This window comes from Lotus japonicus, chromosome 2 (genome assembly GCF_012489685.1).
Source record: "Lotus japonicus ecotype B-129 chromosome 2, LjGifu_v1.2".
NCBI classification, from domain to species: domain Eukaryota; kingdom Viridiplantae; phylum Streptophyta; class Magnoliopsida; order Fabales; family Fabaceae; genus Lotus; species Lotus japonicus.
Genome location: NC_080042.1, coordinates 54,126,236 through 54,148,123, shown reverse-complemented (window position 1 = coordinate 54,148,123; position 21,888 = coordinate 54,126,236). Strand labels below are relative to the sequence as shown.

The window sequence follows — 21,888 nt, the reverse complement described above, 5'->3', positions numbered from 1 at the left end:
TAACAGAAATGCAAGTTGTGCAGAAGAATTTCCTCATCCTACATTATAGAAATTGCAATCCATTATCCATTATTAATATGAGGACTTCTAACTACAACAAAACACCAATACATGTCCCAATCATCCATTAGCTAGTTAAACCATTTCTTTTTCTCCCCTCTGTCTTATACACTACTCAATCCAATAATTACCCTTCTACAACCTCCAATTGTCATCAGATGACACTCACTGAGGCAAAAACTAGCCTTGCTAGTACCAAAGATGATTTGTTGGGTTTGGAACCTTGACCAAGGTGGAAAATGATTCAGCTACTTGTCACTTGTAATGCTATTTGGTGTAACTGGAAACATTAACACCTTTATATGATTTACTCAAATGCAAGCCTTTGAGTGCCAACCAGTGAAGCATATTGGCCCTTCTTAGCCAATAGCTCAAAGTGGGTGCCTTGTTCTGCAATCCTCCCATCAGAACAAAGTGCAATTTGATAGGCATTTTGAACTGTGCTTAATCGATGAGCTATCACTAATGTTGTCCTCCCCTTCATCAAATGGTTGAGAGCATCCTGTACCAAGCGCTCACTTACAGTATCCAAGGCACTCGTGGCCTGCGGCAGCAGAGAACATATAAAGCAATTACTCAGGTTGCTGTCAACTTAAAGAAAAGCAGAAAAGGTTTTTCATGGCTGCATCAAGTTCTGCCTTCTACTTAAGGCAACCTCTTTGTTAGGACAAAATGAAAAATGGAGAGCATCTAGAAATGCTAAGAATCAAAAAAAAATATCACCTCATCGAGTATGAGAATAGGAGCATTCTTTAGGAGAGCTCGGGCAATAGCAATTCTCTGCAATTTTGATAGAGCCAAGAACCTCTAAATGTATCTGTTCCTGAACATGCATGCCATGTAAAGGAATAACGATATATGTAAGACTTAAATATGTTTTTGGTACCCGAATTATTCCGAATTATTGGTTTCAGTCCCTCATTTTTTTATTTGACCTAAATCCTATTGAGTAAACAATAAATAAAAAGAGGGACTAAAACCAAAAGTTCGCAACAATGCAAAGACCAAAAGCATATTTAAGCCTATATGTAACCTCTATTTCATGTTTGTACCTGCCTCTGGCCTCCACTCAGTAGGCCTCCACGCTCACCAACAAGTGTGTCATAGCCCTTTCCAGAAAATATGAAATGTAAGGTAACTATCAATTTAACCAATATAATAAAAGCATCAAAATACCTAGAAGACAAACCTATTAGAAATTGGGATGCCTATACTCAACCACAAAAGCTAGCTCAAGAGTTGAGGTTTGCACAATCCTTATAAACACTTGATTGGCCTTATCTCTAGCCAATGTGGGACTTCTAACACACCCCCTCACGTCCAGGATTGAACAGACTGGAACGTGGGAACAACAACGGGTGGCCCAAATATGGGAGGTCTCCACACAACAAATGGATCTAGGATAGGCTCTGATACCATATTAGAAATTGGGATGCCTATACTCAACCACAAAAGCTAGCTCAAGAGTTGAGGTTTGCACAATCCTTATAAACACTTGATTGGCCTTATCTCTAGCCAATTTTGGGTTTTCTCCTTATGCTTCGTGTAATTCAGTGTTTCCTCAGTATGGTTCAGGTGCTATTCAACCTTCTGGCATGCCTCAATGGCCTCCTTGGTGTATTCCACAAATGCCTTATCCACAAGCTGCTGGAATGCAATTTGCTCGTCCTTGGACTCCTCAGGGTCAGTTCTCAGCACCTTCTGCTCCATCACCTCAATTTCCTAGGCCACCACAGCAACAAGTCTCTACTGGAATGCTTCCTCAGGCCATGTTAGCTACTGTTCCTACACAGAATTCATCACAGATAGCTTGGTGCCCTGACTCTGGAGCCACTCACCATGTGACTAACAATCCAGGCATTTTTGTGGATCATATTCCATCACCAACACAGGATCAGCTTCTGGTGGGAAATGGTCAAGGACTGCCAATCCAGTCTATAGGTTCAGCCACTCTTCCTTCTTCTTTTAATCCTACAGCTAGTTTAATTCTTAAAAAGCTTCTTCTTGTGCCTTCTATAACTAAAAATCTTGTTAGTGTTAGTCGTTTTGCTCGTGATAATAATGTTTTCTTCACTTTTCATGCCAATCATTGTTGTGTTCGTCATCAGGACACTTATGAGCTTCTTCTCACTGGTGCTGTTGGAGATGATGGTCTATACTACTTTGATGGACCACTCACCAAAGCTAGCTCACAACCTGCTGTCAATGTTTCTTCTCTGTCCTCTTTACATTCTCAGTCTTTGTCAAGGTCTTCACAGGCTTGCTTAGCTTCCAAGTCTGCAGCAAATAAAGCAACTTCTGCTATTAGTTTGCATTCTGCTTCTGTTTCTCCTGTTGTTTCTAGTATAACTCAGTGCAATAATGATGTGCATTCTGCTCCTGTTTCATCTACTGTTTCTGGTTCAGCACATTGTAATAGTGGTAGTAGCATTTCTCTTTATGATTTGTGGCATTCAAGATTAGGTCATCCTCATCATGATGTACTTAAACATACTCTTTCTTTGTGTAATGTTTCTGTTCCAAATAATAAAAGTGTGTTTTCCTTTTGCAAGGCTTGTTGTCTGAGTAAACTTCATAGACTACCTTCTTCTCCTTCTACTGCAGTTTACAATACTCCTTTTGAACTTGTCTTTGCTGATTTGTGGGGACCAGCCTCTCTGGAATCCTCTTGTGGGTTTTTATATTTTCTAACATGTGTTGATGCATGTACTAGATATACTTGGATATTTCCCTTGAAGAGAAAATCAGACACTTGTGCTACTTTTATCAATTTTCAAGTTATGGTTGAGTTGCAGTTTGGTCACAAACTTAAGAGTGTCCAAACTGATGGGGGAGGGGAATTTAAACCCTTATCCTCTCATTTTCAGAAGTTGGGAATTATTCATAGACTTACCTGCCCACATACTCACCATCAAAATGGGAGTGTAGAGAGAAAACATAGGCATATAGTTGAAACTGGTTTAGCTTTGTTGTCTCATGCCTCAATGCCTTTGCATTTCTGGGATCATGCTTTTCTTGCTGCCACTTATCTCATAAATAGAATGTCTACAACAACTTTACAAGGTGCAAGTCCTTACTTCAAATTGTATGGTCAACATCCTGATTTTAAGAGTCTAAAGGTCTTTGGGTCAGCTTGCTTTCCTTTTCTTAGACCTTATAATTCTACTAAATTGTCTTTGCATTCCAAAGAGTGTGTGTTTATAGGGTACTCAATTAATCACAAAGGATACAAGTGTTTGGATCAATCTGGTAGAATTTATATCTCTAAAGATGTTCTTTTTCATGAACATCGCTTTCCCTATCCTAGTCTTTTTCCTGATGAGACTACTTCTTCTACCTCAGCTGAGTTTTTCCCTTTATCTACTATCCCTATAGTTTCACACACTACACCACCTGCATTGGCTAGTTCTGGCTTTTCCTCACCAGGTTCAGCTGATTCACCACAACTGCAGCAGCCTCCAAGTGTTACTGTTTCAGCAGATGTTCCTTCTTCATCAGTTTCTGCAGATACTTCCCCAGCATTATCTTCTGCTCATGATCAGCCAGCTGATACTCCTGTTTCAGTGGCTGTTGCAGCTCCTCCAGTGGCTGTTAACAGTCATCCTATGCAAACTAGAGCCAAATCAGGAATTGTCAAGCCAAGGTTACAACCCACTCTGTTACTTACTCACATGGAACCAACTTCTGTCAAGCAAGCTATGAAGGATGCTAAGTGGTATAAGGCAATGCAAGAAGAGTACACAGCTCTTATGAACAATGGTACATGGACTCTTGTTCCTCTACCAACTAACAGAACAGCGGTGGGGTGTAAGTGGATTTTCAGAATCAAAGAGAATCCTGATGGCTCTATCAACAAGTACAAAGCACGGCTGGTGGCTAAAGGCTATAGTCAAGTCCAAGGGTTTGATTATTCTGAGACCTTTTCCCCAGTAGTGAAGCCTATTACAGTGAGACTTATCCTTTCACTTGCTATTTCAAGAGGCTGGCCACTACAACAGCTGGATGTCAACAATGCTTTTCTTAATGGTGTGTTGGAAGAAGAGGTGTACATGGTACAACCTCCTGGTTTTGAGCACAAGGACAAGAATCTGGTCTGCAAGTTGCAAAAGGCCCTTTATGGCCTCAAACAAGCTCCAAGAGCTTGGTTTCATAGGCTGAAAGAGGTTCTCATCAAGTTTGGTTTCCAAGCCAGCAAGTGTGATCCCTCCTTATTCACCTACTATTCCTCACAAGGCTGCATTTACATGCTTGTTTATGTGGATGATATCATCATCACTGGGGCTTCTATGACTCTCATTCAACAACTTACAACTCAACTTCATTCTATTTTTGCTCTAAAACAGCTTGGTCAACTTGACTATTTTTTGGGTGTTCAAGTCACTCATTTGACTAGTGGAAGCTTGCTGCTGAATCAAACTAAGTATATTTCAGACCTTCTCACCAAAGTCAACATGCTTGATGCTGCAGCTATTTCCACTCCTATGCAATGTGGCGTCAAACTCTCCAAACATGAAGGTTCTGTTCTAAAGGATCCTACTGAGTATAGAAGTGTAGTTGGTGCACTTCAATATGCAACCATTACTCGCCCAGAAATCTCATTTGCAGTCAACAAGGTGTGCCAATTTCTGGCACAACCTCATGAGGAGCATTGGAAAGCTGTCAAAAGGATTCTAAGATACCTAAAGGGCACTCTTACTCATGGTGTACTTCTTCAACCATGTTCCATGACCAGGCCTCTCCCTTTGATTGCCTACTGTGATGCTGATTGGGGATCTGACCCTGATGATCGCAGGTCCACATCAGGCTCATGTGTTTTTCTTGGTTCCAATCTTATTTCTTGGACAGCTAAGAAGCAGACTCTGGTTGCAAGGTCAAGCACTGAGGCAGAGTATAGGAGTCTAGCAAATACTACTGCAGAACTGTTATGGGTGCAATCTTTACTCACAGAACTGAAAATTCCCTTTACTACTCCTACAGTTTATTGTGACAACATGAGCACAGTGTTGCTGACTCACAATCCTATTTTGCACACCAGAACTAAGCATATGGAAATGGATATATTTTTTGTAAGAGAGAAGGTTCAGGACAAGAGTCTCCTTGTTCAGCATGTGCCCTCTGAACATCAAAAAGCTGACATCTTCACCAAAGCTCTCTCCCCAACAAGGTTTCTACAGCTCAAGGACAAACTGAATGTAGTTGACAAGCTTCAGCTTTTGTCACCTCCTTCAGTTTGAGGGGGTGTATTAGAGTATATAGGTGATATGAAAATATTGGTTATGCTTAGTGTGTGTGTGCCAGCTGGAATGCCAGCTGGACACAGTTGTTAATTCTGTTTTGAACAGCTGTCAATTCTGTTAGAGGAACAGCTGTCAATTCTGTTAGAGGTTGTTACCATTCAGTTAGAGTTAGCTTAGCTGTTAGTTTAGCTTGTAGAGCAAGCTTCTTCAATCCTATATAAGGATTCAATCCTCATTGTATCGGTTAACAATTCATAGTGAATATTTCATATGCAAATCTTTTTCTCTTTCTCTGGTTTTCCTATTAAAACCAACCTGTGGAAGTGAAATTATAAAATCATGAGCATTTGCAGCTTTTGCTGCCTTAATCACATCATCTTTAGAAACATCATCATCTGGAAGCCCATATGCAATATTTTCTCCAACAGACACCGAAAACAAAACAGGCTCCTGTATAACATAGTATTGTTTGTAAACAAATGAAGCAGTATGTTCAATATCAAACATTAATTCATTTTGTTTCTTTTTCCATTTTTAGGTTACATACTTGATTTACGATAGAGACTGCCCGGGCCCATTCACTCTTGTCAAATGTTCGAACATCCTCTCCTGCAACTGTTATACAACCTTTTGCTGGCTACAGAAAAAAAATTTACTTGATCCATGTATATTTTGAGATAAACAAATTAAAACTTCAACTTACAAGTTCAGAAGTAGAAACAAACCTCATAAAATCGAGACAACAGTTGTACAATTGTACTCTTGCCTGCACCACTAGGACCCACGAGTGCAGTTACAGTTCCACATTTTAGTCTTAAATTTAAGCCACGTAAGATTTCCACATCTGGCCTTAAAGGATAAGAGAAATACACATCTGCAAAATAATATAAGCTCATCATTGGCAGAGCAGAAAAAGTATGTGTCACAAAGTAAATGAGATCTATTATGCCAACATAATCTAAAACTATATCATGATTATTATAGAACTTGTTCACATCCATAAGAATGAGTACCAATACTTGTGCAGAAAAAAGAGAGAGAGAGAGAGAGAGTGAGATAAAGAAAGAAACATAAGCTTCAAATATCAGATAGTGGACATAAATAATTAAAACTGAAGGTGAATGATATTATTTCTTCTTCAGCCTCTGATCACTGCGACTCTACCTCAGAAGTATAATTTAAATATCATTTCAGGCAGAAAGCAACATGCAGTCAGAGCACCTCATGAATTTCATTCATTTAGTTATTGAAACTTTTAAATTTAATTTCATCACTAAAAGGGAAAAATAAGCCAAGGAAGCTCCCATTGCGAGAACATTACCAAATAGCAAACATGGCTGTTAATAACTTGAGATAGAAATAGAAAGTCATACACTAAAAGTATAAAACCACACATCATAGCTGATAATAATATTGCAATAATGATACCTTCAAGACAAACATCTCCAGACCAAGCTAAGCTATACACATTGCTAGATGTTTTCAGCGCTGACATGTAATGCAAATAACTTCTTTGGTTTTTCTCATCAGGACTATCAGAGAAGAACAACTTATAGTTTTCATCGTCCAGTGCTTTTTGTTTCAGTTCTCTTTCCAAGCCGTAGGCAAGGGCATCATCAACTTGAACTCCAGACAAAACAGAATTGATCCTCTCAACAGCAGCAAAAGTTCCACGGAGATCTCCAAAAGTATTAACCAGTCCTTGAACCTGATAAACATAATATCAGACAGCTAAAAGAGGATGAAAAAATTAAAGTGAAACAAGAAGTCAACAATTCAATTTGCTTACAGCGAATGTTAAAGTGAAAGTATATCCAATAAAAGATGCCATAGTTCCAATAGATAGTTCACCCTGTGAGCAAGAATTAAGAGCAGCTTAGAAAATCCATGATAATTTCAATGGTGGAAATCATTCGAAAAGAAACGATAAGAGAAAGATGTATATGAGCTAGAATTGCTTACCGCCTTAACTTTGCTTCCTCCAAGACAATATAATGCAATTAAAGAAATATAAACAGCAACTCTAGTTAAGGATTCATTTACAGACTTGAAAGTTCCAAGCTTTATTCCGCTTGATTGAAAAGATAGGACCTGTATGGAACTCACAATTAACATGAAAGTATCCAGAGGGTGTCATACGCTTTCTGACAATAGCTACTTGTCTTTAAGTAATCTTACCTGGTTTGCAAATGTAAACATTTGCCGCTTTTCTCCACTAAAGGACCTTACCTGTATGTATACAAATCACTGTTTCAGCTGTCAATTACATGTAGAAGCCTTTAAAATAAGAGAGACGTTTATCTTCAAAATATGAACTGGGAACTCACTGTTCGAATAGCAGAAAATGTTTCTGCTACACAATCAGAAATAGAAGCTTGGGCCAACCCATGTGCTTTAAATATAGGCAAAGTTGATCTCTTGTAGACAGCTTCAGAGAATAAAAAACAATCAATAGCATGGAAGAAAAAATGAAATGAAAAATAAAAAAATTGGCAAAAAAAACACATTACTATTTGTATTTGTGATTCAAGCTACAAACAATTGTGAGTTTGTATAAGTATGCTACTTATGAAATTATGATGCCTGTCACCTTTAGCACTTAACAATTAGGAGGAGTAAATAGATGGATGGTTGTATTTCTTCTGTTTAGAAGAAATCACAACAATACTAAAGGAAAACCTACAATCACTTGATCATTATCATCAAATGCAATAGAAATTTACCAATTGAAATGGAAACTGCAAGCATCAGAACACCCAGAATTGGTGCCAATTGAGGAGATAAATAAAAAAGTATGAACATCGTTCCAGTGACCTACAAGAACAAAGAAAACAGAAGCAGCAATGACACAGATGAACATAAGCAGCAAAATAAAAACTAAAATACACACGAGTACAATTTAATTGACAAAAAATGAATGGAGCAGTTCTTCCATACTCAAACAACAGAATTAGAGTAAAATTGTAGTAAAAAAACCACCCCTAAAGAAATGAAGGAAAGTCAACCCAACAAATTGAGAAAGGAATGAATCATACACATCCTTAAACATAGGAAACATAAAGCTCACATCTCATTGGTGAAGAATTGCTTGCCTCAGATAATGCCCTGAATCCACGATCCCTTGAAACATTCTCACTGACAATAGCTTTAAGAGAACCCAAATCAGATGTTAACAAACCTGTGAGCTCACCCACCTATAAGGAGAAAACCCAATAAAGTTCAATAGTTTACATGTCCATTCGGTTAGTGTGCTATAAAGCAAAGAAACAAAGTAGTATTATGCTTAGTGAAGTGAAAAAAATTATTTCAAAAAACATATTAATACAAATAAAATGGCATTTCAAAGAGAGTAAGTCACTGAAATAGATGAGAAAGATTGAGAGAAAGAAAGAAAGAAGACAAGACACAAGGACAGAGAAAGAGAAGGAAGGAAGACAGAGATCAAGAGACAAAAACAAATAATTGTAACTGACAGAACAGTGATTATCTAGTATTTGTTTAAAAACTAACGGTCCCAGCTCTCAACCCAAATAGGCCAAGAGTCCCACAAACACGGAAAAATGAAAGTACATATAAATAAAAAAACTCACCAATGATTTGTTTTTTATTTACATACCTTGTATTTGTCAAAAAACTCAACCTGCATAAATATAAAAGACACCCAAAGTAAATATCTTAGGTCCAATAACTCAAACAACCATACACATTCTAACAAATAAATATGGCCAAGCATTATCAGAAAGAACTAAATAAAAGATAGAAAAGAATAAAAACGAGCAGGACAGTTAGAAAGATTTGATTTTACCTTCTGAATCAATATTCTTCCAAAGATCTGAGCTCTCAACGTTGACATAACTTTCTCCCATACTATGTTCATATTTGTAACGAAAATTACAGTCAAAAGTGGCTCCAGGGCATATAGGATTCCTATTTTACTGAGCAGCCTCCATAAAGGCTCAGGTCTGGCACCAATGAGAATTTCGAAAAAACGCCCTGACAGAACAACACCACATAAGAATGCATATATAACACAATCAATAGTGAAATCACGCATCAACTGTGGATAAAAAGGTATCAAAAGATAAAAGGCAGTACCGTAAATGCTATAATATTTAATAGAGCAATAAAAAAATTTGCTGAACACAACAAGTTTCAAGAGTCTGATCAACTGTGATAAAAAAAAGTTACAGAAAACCTTCTGCTACGAGTTGATCAAACAGGTAAGTCCTTTTTTCAATAGTTAAGTTCTTTAAATGCAGTTTTTTACCTAACAATATTTGATAGGCATGCAGCTGCAGCAATTAGAGAACAAAAAAAATTAGGTGATAAAAAGAGAGACTAGCAAAAATTACAAAAAGAAACATCCTCATCTATGATCAAACCACTCCTTCAACATCTTGAATCCTAGTTATGCCATTATTATACCCCATGAAGCAAATCATATGTGGTAACGTTCCACAAAACTAATCTACCCTTGTACATTAAATTTGAATCCTAGTTATGTCATAATTATACCCTATGAAGCACGGACTCGGATACGGACACAGGACACGACACGGACACGGACAAAATCAGAAAGTACAACACTAGGACACGGCTTACATATATTAAAAAATTCAAAAACAGGGGAATAGCGCATAGTAAAAATTGTGTATTGAGTTCAAAGTTCAAACAAACCAGTAAAAATCACAAGAATGGGAGAAACTCATGTGAACATAGAACTAAATACAAAACTCATCGGAAAAACAGCAACGCAATATCAGATGGAACAAAACACAAAACTCCCAAGAACACAGAACACACACACTTTGGGTGTCTAGCCATGAAGAAGTGTCAGCTTAGTGTTCAAACTGTCCGAGCCATGTCCAAGCCGAAAAAAACAACTTTTTATTAAAACACTTCCAAGACATATCCGACACTTGGACACTCCCCTTCCGAGGCGTGTTCGTGCTTCAGAGCTTATACCCTAATCTTAAAAAGTGTATTTCTTGTAGCATAACACTTTCCACTGTCCAGAACTTTCATATTGAACTAATGTCAATACCAATATTCATTACATTTCTAAACAGTTATTGAATCAAAAACATAATCAATTTCTTCAACCATTACACAAATTTCTTCAGTAACCCAAACTCAAACTGAATAAAATATCTATATATCATCATTGAATCAATTTTCCTTCAATTAGATTAATATTTTGAATTTAATACATGTACTACTTTGGATTGCAATCAAGGTGAAATTGAAGTGTTACCAGAAAAAATGGGCATGGATAGGGTACAGGCGGAGCAGGCAAAGAGAGATGCAGCAGTGACAGCGAGGCGGAGTTTGTGCTTCATCAGCAGAGTGGAGAGGAGTTCCCATGTAATGACGTTGGGTGGCTTCGGCTTCTCCGGTGGAAGCTCGTCAAGCTTCGGGTCCGGGTCGCTGACAATCGGGTCGGATGCGGGTCCGGTGACGTAGGCACGCGGCGGGGTTGTGGCTGAGGAACGAGAGGAGAGGCACAATTGGTGGTGACGGCGTGGAAGTGAGAATGAGAGTGTTGGTTTCAGAGTTCTGAAAGAAGAAGGAGAAGAAGAAGGTGAAGGTGGAGGGTGGCACTGCCATAACACTGTTGTAAACGCCATGGAGAAATGGTGGAGAAGAAGAGTTAGTTATCTTTAGTTTACAACTTTTCATTTGGACAAGAAAATAGAAAAAATCTCTAATCTTGTTTTATGTACTTTTATTTTTAAAATTAAAAAGTCTAGATATTTTTGTCTTTTTTCTTTGTTTTGTTCTTCCTTTTGCTACTTATATAGTAATACTTTTATTAATATTAGAATCCACCAATTAGTTTTTACACTCCTTAAGAAAGTGGTTAATTGTATTTAATTTGTTCTTAAATAATGATAAATTTCCAAAATCACCCAACTCAATTTCCAATGTATAGGCTAATAGGTAAGTATTAAAGAGTGAAAATGAGAGATTATAATTAATGTGACATTTTATAATTAAATAAGAGAATATTGTCAAAAAAATAAATTATATGGTGGCAAATTCAACCTGATTTTTATAAAAATAATGGTGCACCCCCATTTGGTTCTTATATTAAGGGTAGATGGAGTATACGGAAGGACAAGCATATGTTGGCTCAGTTAGTAAGGACAAATTACTATCTTTTAGAAAGTTGCGTGTTCAATTCCCACAGCCGACGTGAAGATTGTGTTGGTGACAATTTGTAAGTATCATGTGCTGGCTCATGGAGGTGACCGAAGTAGAAACCACTCAAATGTTCTTTTATTGAAGAAAACAAATAATACTACTAGTTAGTTCATCCCTTTGTTAAGTGGTTGGGGTTCAATTCTCAACCCTTGTGAATGGAAAAAATTCTTTAGACAACCTTCTACAACTTAGTGCATTGACAGTGGAGCGAAATATTAGTCTCATGAATATCAGTTGTAGCTTATCAGAATAGCTACTGAGGACGGAGAAGGCAAGGAAGATAGAATTAAAAAAAAAATCCTAAAATATTAAAGAAAAAAACTCCCATTAAAGAGAGGGGAAAAAGAAACCCACCATGAATTGGTAGAATATCTCCCATGAAAAACCTCCACAAGAAATGCCCTCTTTGCTGGCTTTGGATTATTTAGGAACTTATTTCCCAAGGCGTTATTTCCTTTCCTTTTTTTTTAATCTAAAAAACTAACTAAAAATTATAAAATGTAACTTCTCACGTTATATTTTACTGTAAACTTACCTTTAGAATGAAAACTCGTAGTTTAATTTTTTAATGAGCATACCCAACGTGAATTGTCCAATATTTATTAAATGAACTTTCAAGGGACAAATAAATATTGGCCAATGAAGGGGCATCTTTTGCAAATTGCAAACAACAATAGAAGCTATAATACTTTCCTTTTTTTTCTTTTCTTTTTCATACTTTTGCTTTCCTCCTACAAAATTCTTGTATACTGAAATCTCAGATCTTATGGCTGTAACCTTGATCCTTAACACAGCCACCTAAGCAACCAAATGCATTTTTGACAACCTTTCTACAAATGATTCTGAAGACGGAATCAATTATGAGAAGAAGCTTCTATGAGTAGCTTCTGAGTTTCAGAATCAACCTAACTCATGGTACTTGAGTAGAGTTGTGAGGACCTAGCAAGTCATCACAATTTGTTTCCTCACAGAGGCACTCATGAGGGTTGGCATAGAAATAGTCCTCCTCCTTTGGCCTGTCTAATATAACTCTTCGCCGAGTTAGCTTTACAATTCTCGTTTCATGAACCCGTCTCACACCTTCTGCAAACTCATTCCATGAGAAGGTTCCATTCTGATGCATATCAAGCAATTCTACCAGCTTTTTTCGATCCAGCAAGATTGTTTTTCTAAAACCAGAATACCTGCATGTATGAACTGATAAGTAAGAAACCAAAGAGAAATGCGAACATATTTAGTAAATGAGTAGGTTGGAAAGAGAGTTCTAAAGGGTGTGTTAGTAACATTTTCAAAATCAAATTGCAATCTGATAGGGTAGATAGAAATCCTTATTATTATAAATAGATTACGAAACTATTTCTAATGTATCAATGTAGTTTTTTTCAATAAACCAACACCCATGTATGGTGTCAAACATCAAGATTTCACCCAGTAAAGACACATGTTCATTCTTGTGTTTCATGTTCGTTTCGTCTCATTTCCTTTTGTAATGAATTGCAACACTCTAGGGTAAATATACTATACCTGCGATGACCCTCTACAAGCTTTGCCATGTTCCCATCATAGGTTGGAACAAAGGTGTCACTAGCAACTGAAACCATGAAATCCAAGGCTGCCATCTGGGATGAATGATTCTGGAACTGCTGCAAATCATCACGGGTCAGCAACATTTCCTTTTTCACCTGAAATCGCAAATGCGCAGAGTCACATGCTGCAGGGTGGACTAATTTTAAAGACCAGAAATGAGGACATCATGAAGAGAAAAATGAACTACTTAGAAAGAACAACTTTCAACCACAATGGTATTTTTTTTCTTCTGAAGATCATGTGTTTATTTGGAAAGGTTTTAGTAGAATCTTCCTTGAATTTTGCATAATCCCCAGTAATCCATCAGTAGAACTTAGTCATGCTGTGCCATTTTAAGAACCCAACTAGAAACAGAAAAATGTTTTTTTTTTGCGTGTAGGAGGTGGTTATAATATTAATATCCATGAACTCACAATTCGTGGAAATGCAGCTCGGAGTTGTGCAAGTCTACGTTCACCACCATAAATCTCACCAGCTGCAATGTAGATCCATGTTTCCCTGCCAAAACCCAAGGCTCGCAGAATGAGGGCCGCCTCCTCTGGTGTCAATGGACATAGACCCTGTGATCTCTTCTCTTCAGAAACTATCTCCTTTTCTCTCCACCAAGGAAACATATACCTGATTCGTAGAAGCAAAATCAGCATTTTATATAATATGACACCTGACATGTGAGCTCATTGTAGAAACTTAGATAAAAGAAAATATTCAGTTGTAGGAATTCAAGTAATCAATGTGTCAAAATACTCTCGATCCAACATATTATATAACTAATGAAGGAAGATGTCTTTATAAGCACAAATAACTAGCATCTACCACCAAATGACTGACTATCAACACAATCTTCCTATTTCTCATCCTGAATCCAACAAGAAACATAATTTACTAATTCAGATCTGTAAGAAATAAAATATTAAACCATTCATTTGTCTTCACTCTTCACCCAATAGCTTAAGCTTTTCGGATAGTTGGTTCATGACATGGTATTAGAACCTCTATGACTAAGTGGTTTAGAGTTTCTTTGTTCCTTGAAGCCCCCACTATTCTAATAAAAAAGTTGAACTTCAGCACATCATAGGTGGGCCTGTGCATTGTCCATGCTTCAAGCTCAGTGGGCTCTTACGTGAGGGGGCGTGTTAGAAATAAAATATCAAATCATTCATGTGTCTTCACCCAGTAGCTTAAGCTTTTGGGATATTTGGTTAATGACAGGATCAATGGTAGTTTAGCTATGATAGAAAAACAAAATATGATCTACTCAACCTGCATCTTCCCCAGCAGCTATCGGATATGAAACATTGATCTATCAACTAATTAATGGCAGAAGCAAGAATGAATTGAAACCCAATACATAGAGCCAAACAAAAAACATGAAAAACCTCATTCTCTTGAGCTCCTCAGCTTCTTTATCAGTGCATCCATGAGTACAGCCTGAGAAGGCCAACATGTCCATCTCGTATCTCAGATGTAACGCCACGAAAGGTCCCTTCTCATTAAGCATCCGAATCAATTTGTGCCCCAAATTCTCAATTTGAGGAGTGAATTTGAGTGCTTGGTAATTGACCCGACACCTGAGTTTCTGTAGATCAAGTGGGAGACCATTGTTTGCTAGACGTGTATCAGTTTTGTTGAAGTGTAACACCTTATGCTTTGCAAAAAGTGGCAGAATCTGCATATGGAATCGATAGCATTGTATTAAACTCTATGTATGTAGTATGTACTACTCAAAAATAAGGGAGGGGAAGACTATTTATTTTTCCCCTACTTTTACAAAACAATATTTCTAGAACTTAGGTTAGCTTTGCTACGTCAGAAGCAATTCATATTAGTTGCTAGATTGTAAATACTGGTAATCACACATAACTTGAATTAGTACTTGTAATTTTCTTCATATGACTGATCACTATTTCAATTGAAAAGTCAAATATATTCTTAATATAACCCCAATAGACTCTTCTTTCAACAACTTAAACACAATTGTTCTCCTGTGCCATGCATTTTCCACTCCTGACATCTCTTTGAATCACAGATATTTAGGAAGAATAACAATAAGATATTCAATAATTTGCAGATTTTAAAATTCTGAGCTGATGCGGAAGCAATAAATAACTTTTTTTAGGGTGGGGAGTGTCATAGAAAATATAAAATTACAAGCATTTCATACAATAAGATAAATCGGCAGAGACATGGGGTCATTCACAGGGAAAAACATGCAACCCATCTATAATTGAGTAGGGTTCTGCAAGATTTATTTTTTAAAAAAGAAGTATATGAAGCATGAAACCTTGCTTCAAAAATAACATCTCATATGGAAGGTTAAAATAATTGTTAACTGTGATCTCAATTCACCCTCACACTATGGACATCTACATACAATAAAGAGGTACTAAATTATTGAGAAACATGAGTAATTTTACTGCACTCACTATTTATATAACACAAGTTCTCACTGTGTTTCAGTCTAGGTACATCACATAACAAGATTAATAGTAACTACAACACAAATAACATTAAGTAATTACAGCATGATTTAAGATGCTTTCTTGGCAAAGGGAAGTATTAGGGATCGCAGGAGGCATATTGTGAAAGAAATAACTCCCAAACCCCGGGGTCATGGTTGTCCTAAGAACGTTAAGAGGGGTCGCAAACTCCGTGGGGTTTCTCCAGCTCCCTGTGAGGGTCATGTGGGGGGATGATTCTATTGATGATATGGTTCCACTGGCGTCTTCCATTTCTACTCCAGTTTCAGGAGGTGGTTGTGCAGGGAGATCTGTTTAAAGAGCATTGATTACGAGGGATTCTTTGTTTGGTGGTTATTTTACAAGAGCCAAGAAGGTGTGGCTTGTAGGAAAATTATCAAGACTGGAGTTTCCCGGTAGCGATGAGGAACCGATTCGTGGCCTTGAGGAGGAACTTAGGGAGATGCGAGCGTCTTGAGCTTTGGGGCTTTGCTTCTTTTCGAATTGTTTCGGTTGGTTTTTTCAGGGTTCTATATGTTGCTGGTTTTTCAGATCATTTTTGGTTTTTGTTTTTCCTGTTTCCTTTGGAAGGGTGACGTCTTTTTCTTTTCTTAAGGTTTTTTGTGGGGCTTTTCTTCTGTTTCCCTTCACATACCTGAGGGGGCTGTCCTCAGCTCTCTGTTGATAATAAAACTTTTTACCTCTCTAGGAAAATTTAAAGCATGATTTAAAACGAGAAATCCATACAAATAGCTCAGTGATAATAATTAGTTCCAAAGCCCCAATTAATTTGGAAACTACAATTACTGAGATATATACAATCCACCCTACCTTCATGTAACAGTCTACTAAATAAGACAACAACTACATGCCGATGCCGTACAATCATAAAAGCTAGGAACAACTCAAAGACCTTGTCTAAAAAGCATTGGAAAATTAGAAATTTAGAGGAAACTACCCCCTCATAAGCAATCTAAGGATTCTTAGCACAAATTAGCATGACATTCCATTAGGTTGACAAATAAAAGAAGTCATCCTGTCCTAAAACTGTATATTCTAAAGCCATAGAAATGACGGTGAAGCATCATTAATCAATCACATTATCAAAACTTAAATTGGAAATAAGAAGTTCCATCATGTACAACATATAATATTTTCCCCTTTCAAATGCAACTAATAAAAATTGCAGACCTGTTCCAAGTAATATTTTTCATTTGACCAGCTAACAGGAGGCATCTCCAGGGTAGAGTATCCATGTTTGCTACTAAACTTTTTGGGCACTCTTTTCACTATTCTAACTTCATCTCTTAAAGAATCAATAAAATGCTTCAAGTCAAAAATGTCCTCGAAATTACTGCAAAAGGAAAAATACAAAACTTTAAAATGACAAGGAGGTTAAATTATAGAATACACAATTTCTTTCTTCAGAAAATAGTACATACCTAGGGTCTGCCCAAAATGATGTCTTATCAAGCTCTGGCACAACCAATGTGAGATTCAAAAGTCGAGCAACTGTTACCATGTCACAGATCTGAAATACCATACCTCTAAATAAGTATTTAAGCTTATCATACAATATAAGCAGAGAAATGGCAGATTAGGAAATACATACCGCAGCACGCATTTGATTCAAGCCCCCATTACAGGAAATTCTTAGAAAGCCATTACTTGTATAATTTCCTGCAAGTTATCAGGCAAAAGGCTTAAACATTTATGACTATGGATTAAAAAAAAGTAAAGGTAAAACGACCTAAAATATATAATTATTCCCCTATCAATCAAAACCACATATATAAAAATAGTGCTGTATATATATAATTTATACCCATTAGCATACTCCTTTTGCCAACTAAAAATACGTAACATTGAAACCAAAATATTGAACTCAATAATAAGACACAACATCAGACCATTATTTGGGAAATTGATGATATTAGTATCCAAATATAACCCACAAGTAAAATACCTCATGGAATCAGCTTCAAATAAATCATAATCATTACTAATGATATCTATTACATATAAAATAGTTAAGAGAAGTTACAGACTTACAGTAGAAGGATGACACAAAAACTGCAACTTGAGCTTTTTTAGTAATATTTAGAACTTATCTTTTCTTATCACAATTTTCAACTTTAAAAAGTGCATGTAAGTCTACCTCACAAGCATATATGCAGACAAATTTTCAGTCCTCCTATAATATGTACTTCTCCCAAAGTCCCAGTAAAATCAAGACATGTGGCGTTGTATATATTCTTTGTCTTATGTAAAATGCTTCACGGAAGACAAAAACTGGGACTGGAGTTTTTTAGTAATATTTGGAACTTATCTCTTTTTATTTCAATCAGTGTTATCAAATCGCGATCGCGGACCATCGCGGTGAGACCAAAATCCGCTATTTCATATAGCGGATAGCGTCGCGGGCAAATAGCGGAAACCGCATAGCGGTTAAAATAAGTAAAATATTATAAGAAAACAGTGGCTTATCAGACATCTATTGCAATACTAGAGCAGAAACATTTGAAATGAACAAATAAAAACTGCATAAAAAACAGCAGCTTATCACATAACAATAAAAAACTGCATAAAATCATCATTTTTAACAACCAAATGTTAATTATTAAAGGCTGCCACCAGCTCAAAACAAATGTCAAAAGACATAAAACAACATAAACCAAACACAATTCTTAAAACAGTGAAACCGAAAAAGGAAATGCAATAAAAAAGAATTAATGGGGAGTTAATTGGGCTTGTAGAAGGAGGATGAGAGAAGGAGAATTAGGATTTTGAAAACCTTTTCAATCCTGCCGTGATTCTTCTTCATGATGAAGCATAAATATAGAAAAAAAGAATTAATGGGGAGTTAATTGGGAAGTTGGTGGCCCAATAGTCAAGAATTACCATATTTAAAAACCCTAAAAAATTAAAAAACGTGCAGTATTCCTCAAAATCCGCTATTTCCGCTTCAGCTTCCAGCGCCGCTACAGCTGTCGCGGCCGCAATTGCGTTTCTCGCGGTGGCCGCTATGTCGCGGCGTAGCGATTGCGGTGGCCCTAAAATCCGCTACGCTATAGCGGGTCGCGACCGCTATAGCCGCTATTTGATAACACTGATTTCAATTTTCAACTTACAAAAGTACATGCAAGACTATCTCCCTCTCAAATCAGAGCATTATATATGATCTTTGTCTTTTGAAATTTTTTTAGAGTAGTGGAAGAAAACAGTCAAATTGCACGGAGCTATTTTGTGAGGGAGTACATATTATTAAAGTATTGAAAATTTTCTCCATGTATTCATAATTTAAAGGAATAAAGTGGGATGCAGTAGACCTTAGGTAATAGTTTTCTTTACTTTCTATTTAGTATCATCTTGGCTCAATTACCTGAAGCCACAAATCAGTATAAAGAAACTCTTCTTTAGCAGGAAGTCCTCAAAGCATGATGATATAAAAACAAAATAAGTACCGACATTTCGAATTCACTAAGATCTGATGACTGATCCTCTCCCTATTTCTAAAACCCAGTAATGAATACCAGTTGAGGATCATCAATACATTCATCATTCACATATGGTCTTTAAAACAAGCAAAGCACTGAAAAACAAAGTTTCATCAAAATGTGCACTATGAGTAATGAGTGAGTGGGGACCACAACCATCTACAATAATCATAACGCATGATCTATACACATAAATTTCATTGCTTAATTAATTTATATTCAAGAATCAAGGTTGCATAACATCTTCAGATTCATAATTTAAGCAAACGAAACTAAGACAAGAATTGAGTCAAGAAACTAACTTGGGGGAAGATAAGTAGGAGGCACTTGAGCAACTCCATTATCCACTTGTTTTGGCAGTTGAATTTGAGCTATGTGATATATACCACTAGTAATCCCAGAAATCAAATGAGAATGCCATAGTTCACTCACTGTCACTAGCTGAACCAGACACGTCCACAACACAATGCTTGAACACACACGAATGAACCAAATCCGCAAACGCGTCCTCGGAATGACAGGACCCTGAAGTTTATCACACTTCACTTGTATACCCTCTGATCTAACCTCCATTTCTCAACCACAAACCACATTGCCACTTCATCCAAAGTTCAAACCTTCACACAGTTTCCAACAAAATCAGCACATAAATAATAACAATAACAACAGAATAAATCCTAATTCATACACATACACATTACATTGTAAATTCAGAACCCCATGAGCCCTACCTCGGGCACAAACAACGCGCCAAAGTGAATCACAATGTGCCATATTGGAGAAATTGAAACCGACCCAGAATTCAATTTGAGGCAAATAATCGTGGGTCAGATTCAAAAATTGATCTTTTGCAGAACAGAATTTGAAGATTTTCAAGAACCGACAACCAGAAAGTTCTATTTTTGAAACAAAAATTGTTATAGAGAAAGATGGTGAGAGCGAGAAGAGATAAAGATCGAAAAAGATGAAGGAGGTGAAGGGAATTTGATCGAATCTCAACACCGAGCAATGCAATGCAATGCAATGAAAATTTGGATACCCTTTTCGCCAATGGCCAATTTCAATGGAAATTCTCTCTCCTCTCTTTTCCACAGAGAAAAAGAAGTTTGCTTTCTCTCTCTTCGATTTCGATTTCCTTCGTTTACTTCATAAACCCGTTTAATGTACCCACCCGGTTTATTTCATAAACCCGTTTGCAATTATTCGGGTTGGATTTGAACTTGTACGACAAAATATAAAAGTATCATAATCAAATCATGATTGATGTTATGATAATGATCCTATATCACATCGGGATGGAAGTAGGTCAGGCCGTCGACATGAGTCTATAGGTAGGGGTTATGGGTTTGGATTGGTTCGGTTTTGAGAAAAAATTCATCCGATCCAATCACTTCGATTTTGTCACTACATCATATAATCGGTTTTTTTCTTTTTGTAAATCCGAACCAATCCGATACAATTTTTATCGGTTTGAATTGGATTGAATTTCGGTTTTTCAAAGAAGGTATAAATATCAAGTACCCCTAAAATAATAAGAAGAAAAAAATTTAATCCTCTATAATAGATGATATATTTTCAAAATTTTTCAAATTATTACTTAAAATTTTATTTACTAATATATCTTCATATAAATAAGCATAGCATGTGTTATATAATAATTCTATAAACATATAAAGACATAAATATGTAAGTACGAATGATATGATATATGTACAAATAAAATTATATGTATTTGTAAATATTCGGTTTGGATTGAATTGGTTCGGTTTTAAAAATTAAATCCGAAATCCGATCCAATCCAATAAAAAAAATTTGTTTTTCTCAATTTTGAATCCGTTCGGTTTTTGGTTTGATTAGATTTCAGTTTTTTTTGGATCGATTTTTCGGTTTGTATTGCATTGGTTCGGTTATGAACACCCCTAAGTCTATGCATCAAGTTAAGGACAAGTCAGACTTAGTTAATAAATAATAAGGTTAAGACTTTTTAAAAAATATTTTTAGTTAAAAAGTACATACTTATGTCACTTAAAAGTTTTATAAATCTAAGAAGTTGGCTAATTTAAATAAATATAATAAATATAATTAATGGATGTGATTGGCCATGAATAGAAAGAAAGAATTCATTTGCTGAATATAAGGGTTTTTGGACCTCTTATCTATGCCCTAAAGGGGTAAAGATAATAAGGCATAAATGAATTTTTGTAGTCAAATAAAATAATGCTGTCATATTTAAGACGCACATGATTATTATGGTGGATATTTGGAGTTACAACTCATTTGTATGGCTCACTTGAGAATGATATCTATATGAAACTCCTTGGGCCGATAAAAAAAAATATATATGAAACTCCTTGGAAGTTATAAGATGCATAAATCACATGATTCATGTTCTCAATAAAGAACAAATCACTGGATTGAAGCAATCTAGATTATTATTTGCTTAAGAATTGTCACAAAATGACCTAATAAACTCATACATATTTATGATGGGATATGACATTGAATATGCCATAAAAATAAGAATAACTTATTAGGACTCCGGATGAGTTCCTAAAATGTGCAAATTCCCTACAAATATAATTTGAGATGAAAGACTTGGGAATTTTTTTTTTGTCTAGACTTACCAATTGAATATTTAAAAGACGAGGTATTTATATTCCAAGAGAATTATGCAACAAAGGTACTAAAATAGTTTTATCATGTTCATTGTGTACTCTATTGGTTGTAAGGTCATTAGATGAAAATCAATTTCCTTTTTATACCTCGAGAATGGGATGAAAAATTACTTGGTCATGAATTACAATTAAGAGCGTTAATGTATATTGCTAGTCATACTTGACATAGTCT

At 36.2% G+C, this 21,888-nt stretch overlaps 2 protein-coding genes across 4 annotated transcripts; both read right to left on the bottom strand.

The window, feature by feature from the left end:
- Positions 1–15: 15 nt before the first annotated feature.
- On the bottom strand, positions 16–10,988 carry LOC130738353 (ABC transporter B family member 28). Of its 2 annotated transcripts, XM_057590324.1 has the most exons (16): positions 10,552–10,987; positions 9,103–9,290; positions 8,914–8,937; positions 8,390–8,491; positions 8,021–8,111; positions 7,625–7,725; positions 7,476–7,526; positions 7,260–7,388; positions 7,087–7,149; positions 6,726–7,005; positions 6,023–6,171; positions 5,845–5,934; positions 5,613–5,747; positions 1,113–1,169; positions 784–840; positions 16–604 (listed from the first exon to the last, which is right to left on the bottom strand). In XM_057590324.1, exons 1-16 carry the CDS (start codon positions 10,922–10,924, stop codon positions 368–370), a joined length of 2,127 nt encoding a protein of 708 aa, XP_057446307.1. In that variant the 5' UTR covers positions 10,925–10,987; the 3' UTR covers positions 16–367. The 2 variants fall into 2 exon arrangements, with proteins under 2 accessions (XP_057446307.1, XP_057446308.1); XM_057590325.1 differs by lacking the exon at positions 784–840 and having other exon boundaries at positions 10,552–10,988.
- Positions 10,989–12,057: 1,069 nt separating this feature from the next.
- Positions 12,058–20,167, bottom strand: LOC130738352 (rhamnogalacturonan I rhamnosyltransferase 1). Of its 2 annotated transcripts, none has more exons than XM_057590323.1 (9): positions 19,743–20,167; positions 19,344–19,658; positions 17,157–17,224; positions 16,987–17,075; positions 16,736–16,898; positions 14,465–14,754; positions 13,502–13,706; positions 13,026–13,183; positions 12,058–12,685 (listed from the first exon to the last, which is right to left on the bottom strand). In XM_057590323.1, the coding sequence occupies exons 2-9, from the start codon at positions 19,612–19,614 to the stop codon at positions 12,412–12,414; spliced, it is 1,518 nt and encodes a 505-aa protein (XP_057446306.1). In that variant the 5' UTR covers positions 19,615–19,658; positions 19,743–20,167; the 3' UTR covers positions 12,058–12,411. The 2 variants fall into 2 exon arrangements, with proteins under 2 accessions (XP_057446306.1, XP_057446305.1); XM_057590322.1 differs by having other exon boundaries at positions 19,773–20,167.
- Between the last annotated feature and the right edge of the window lie 1,721 nt (positions 20,168–21,888).

Coding starts and splice junctions, on each gene's coding strand:
- LOC130738353 (XM_057590324.1), bottom strand. CDS start 10,924: ATGGCGTTTACAACAGTGTTATGGCAGTGCCACCCTCCACCTTCACCT. Junction 9,291..10,551: donor ATCCATGCCCATTTTTTCTG/GTAACACTTCAA, acceptor TTGTTCTGTCAG/GGCGTTTTTTCGAAATTCTC. Junction 1,170..5,612: donor TTATAATTTCACTTCCACAG/GTTGGTTTTAAT, acceptor TTTTCTGGAAAG/GGCTATGACACACTTGTTGG.
- LOC130738352 (XM_057590323.1), bottom strand. CDS start 19,614: ATGGAGGTTAGATCAGAGGGTATACAAGTGAAGTGTGATAAACTTCAG. Junction 17,225..19,343: donor TCCTACTTATCTTCCCCCAA/GTTAGTTTCTTG, acceptor GATAACTTGCAG/GAAATTATACAAGTAATGGC. Junction 13,707..14,464: donor GAGGAGCTCAAGAGAATGAG/GTTTTTCATGTT, acceptor TCTACGAATCAG/GTATATGTTTCCTTGGTGGA.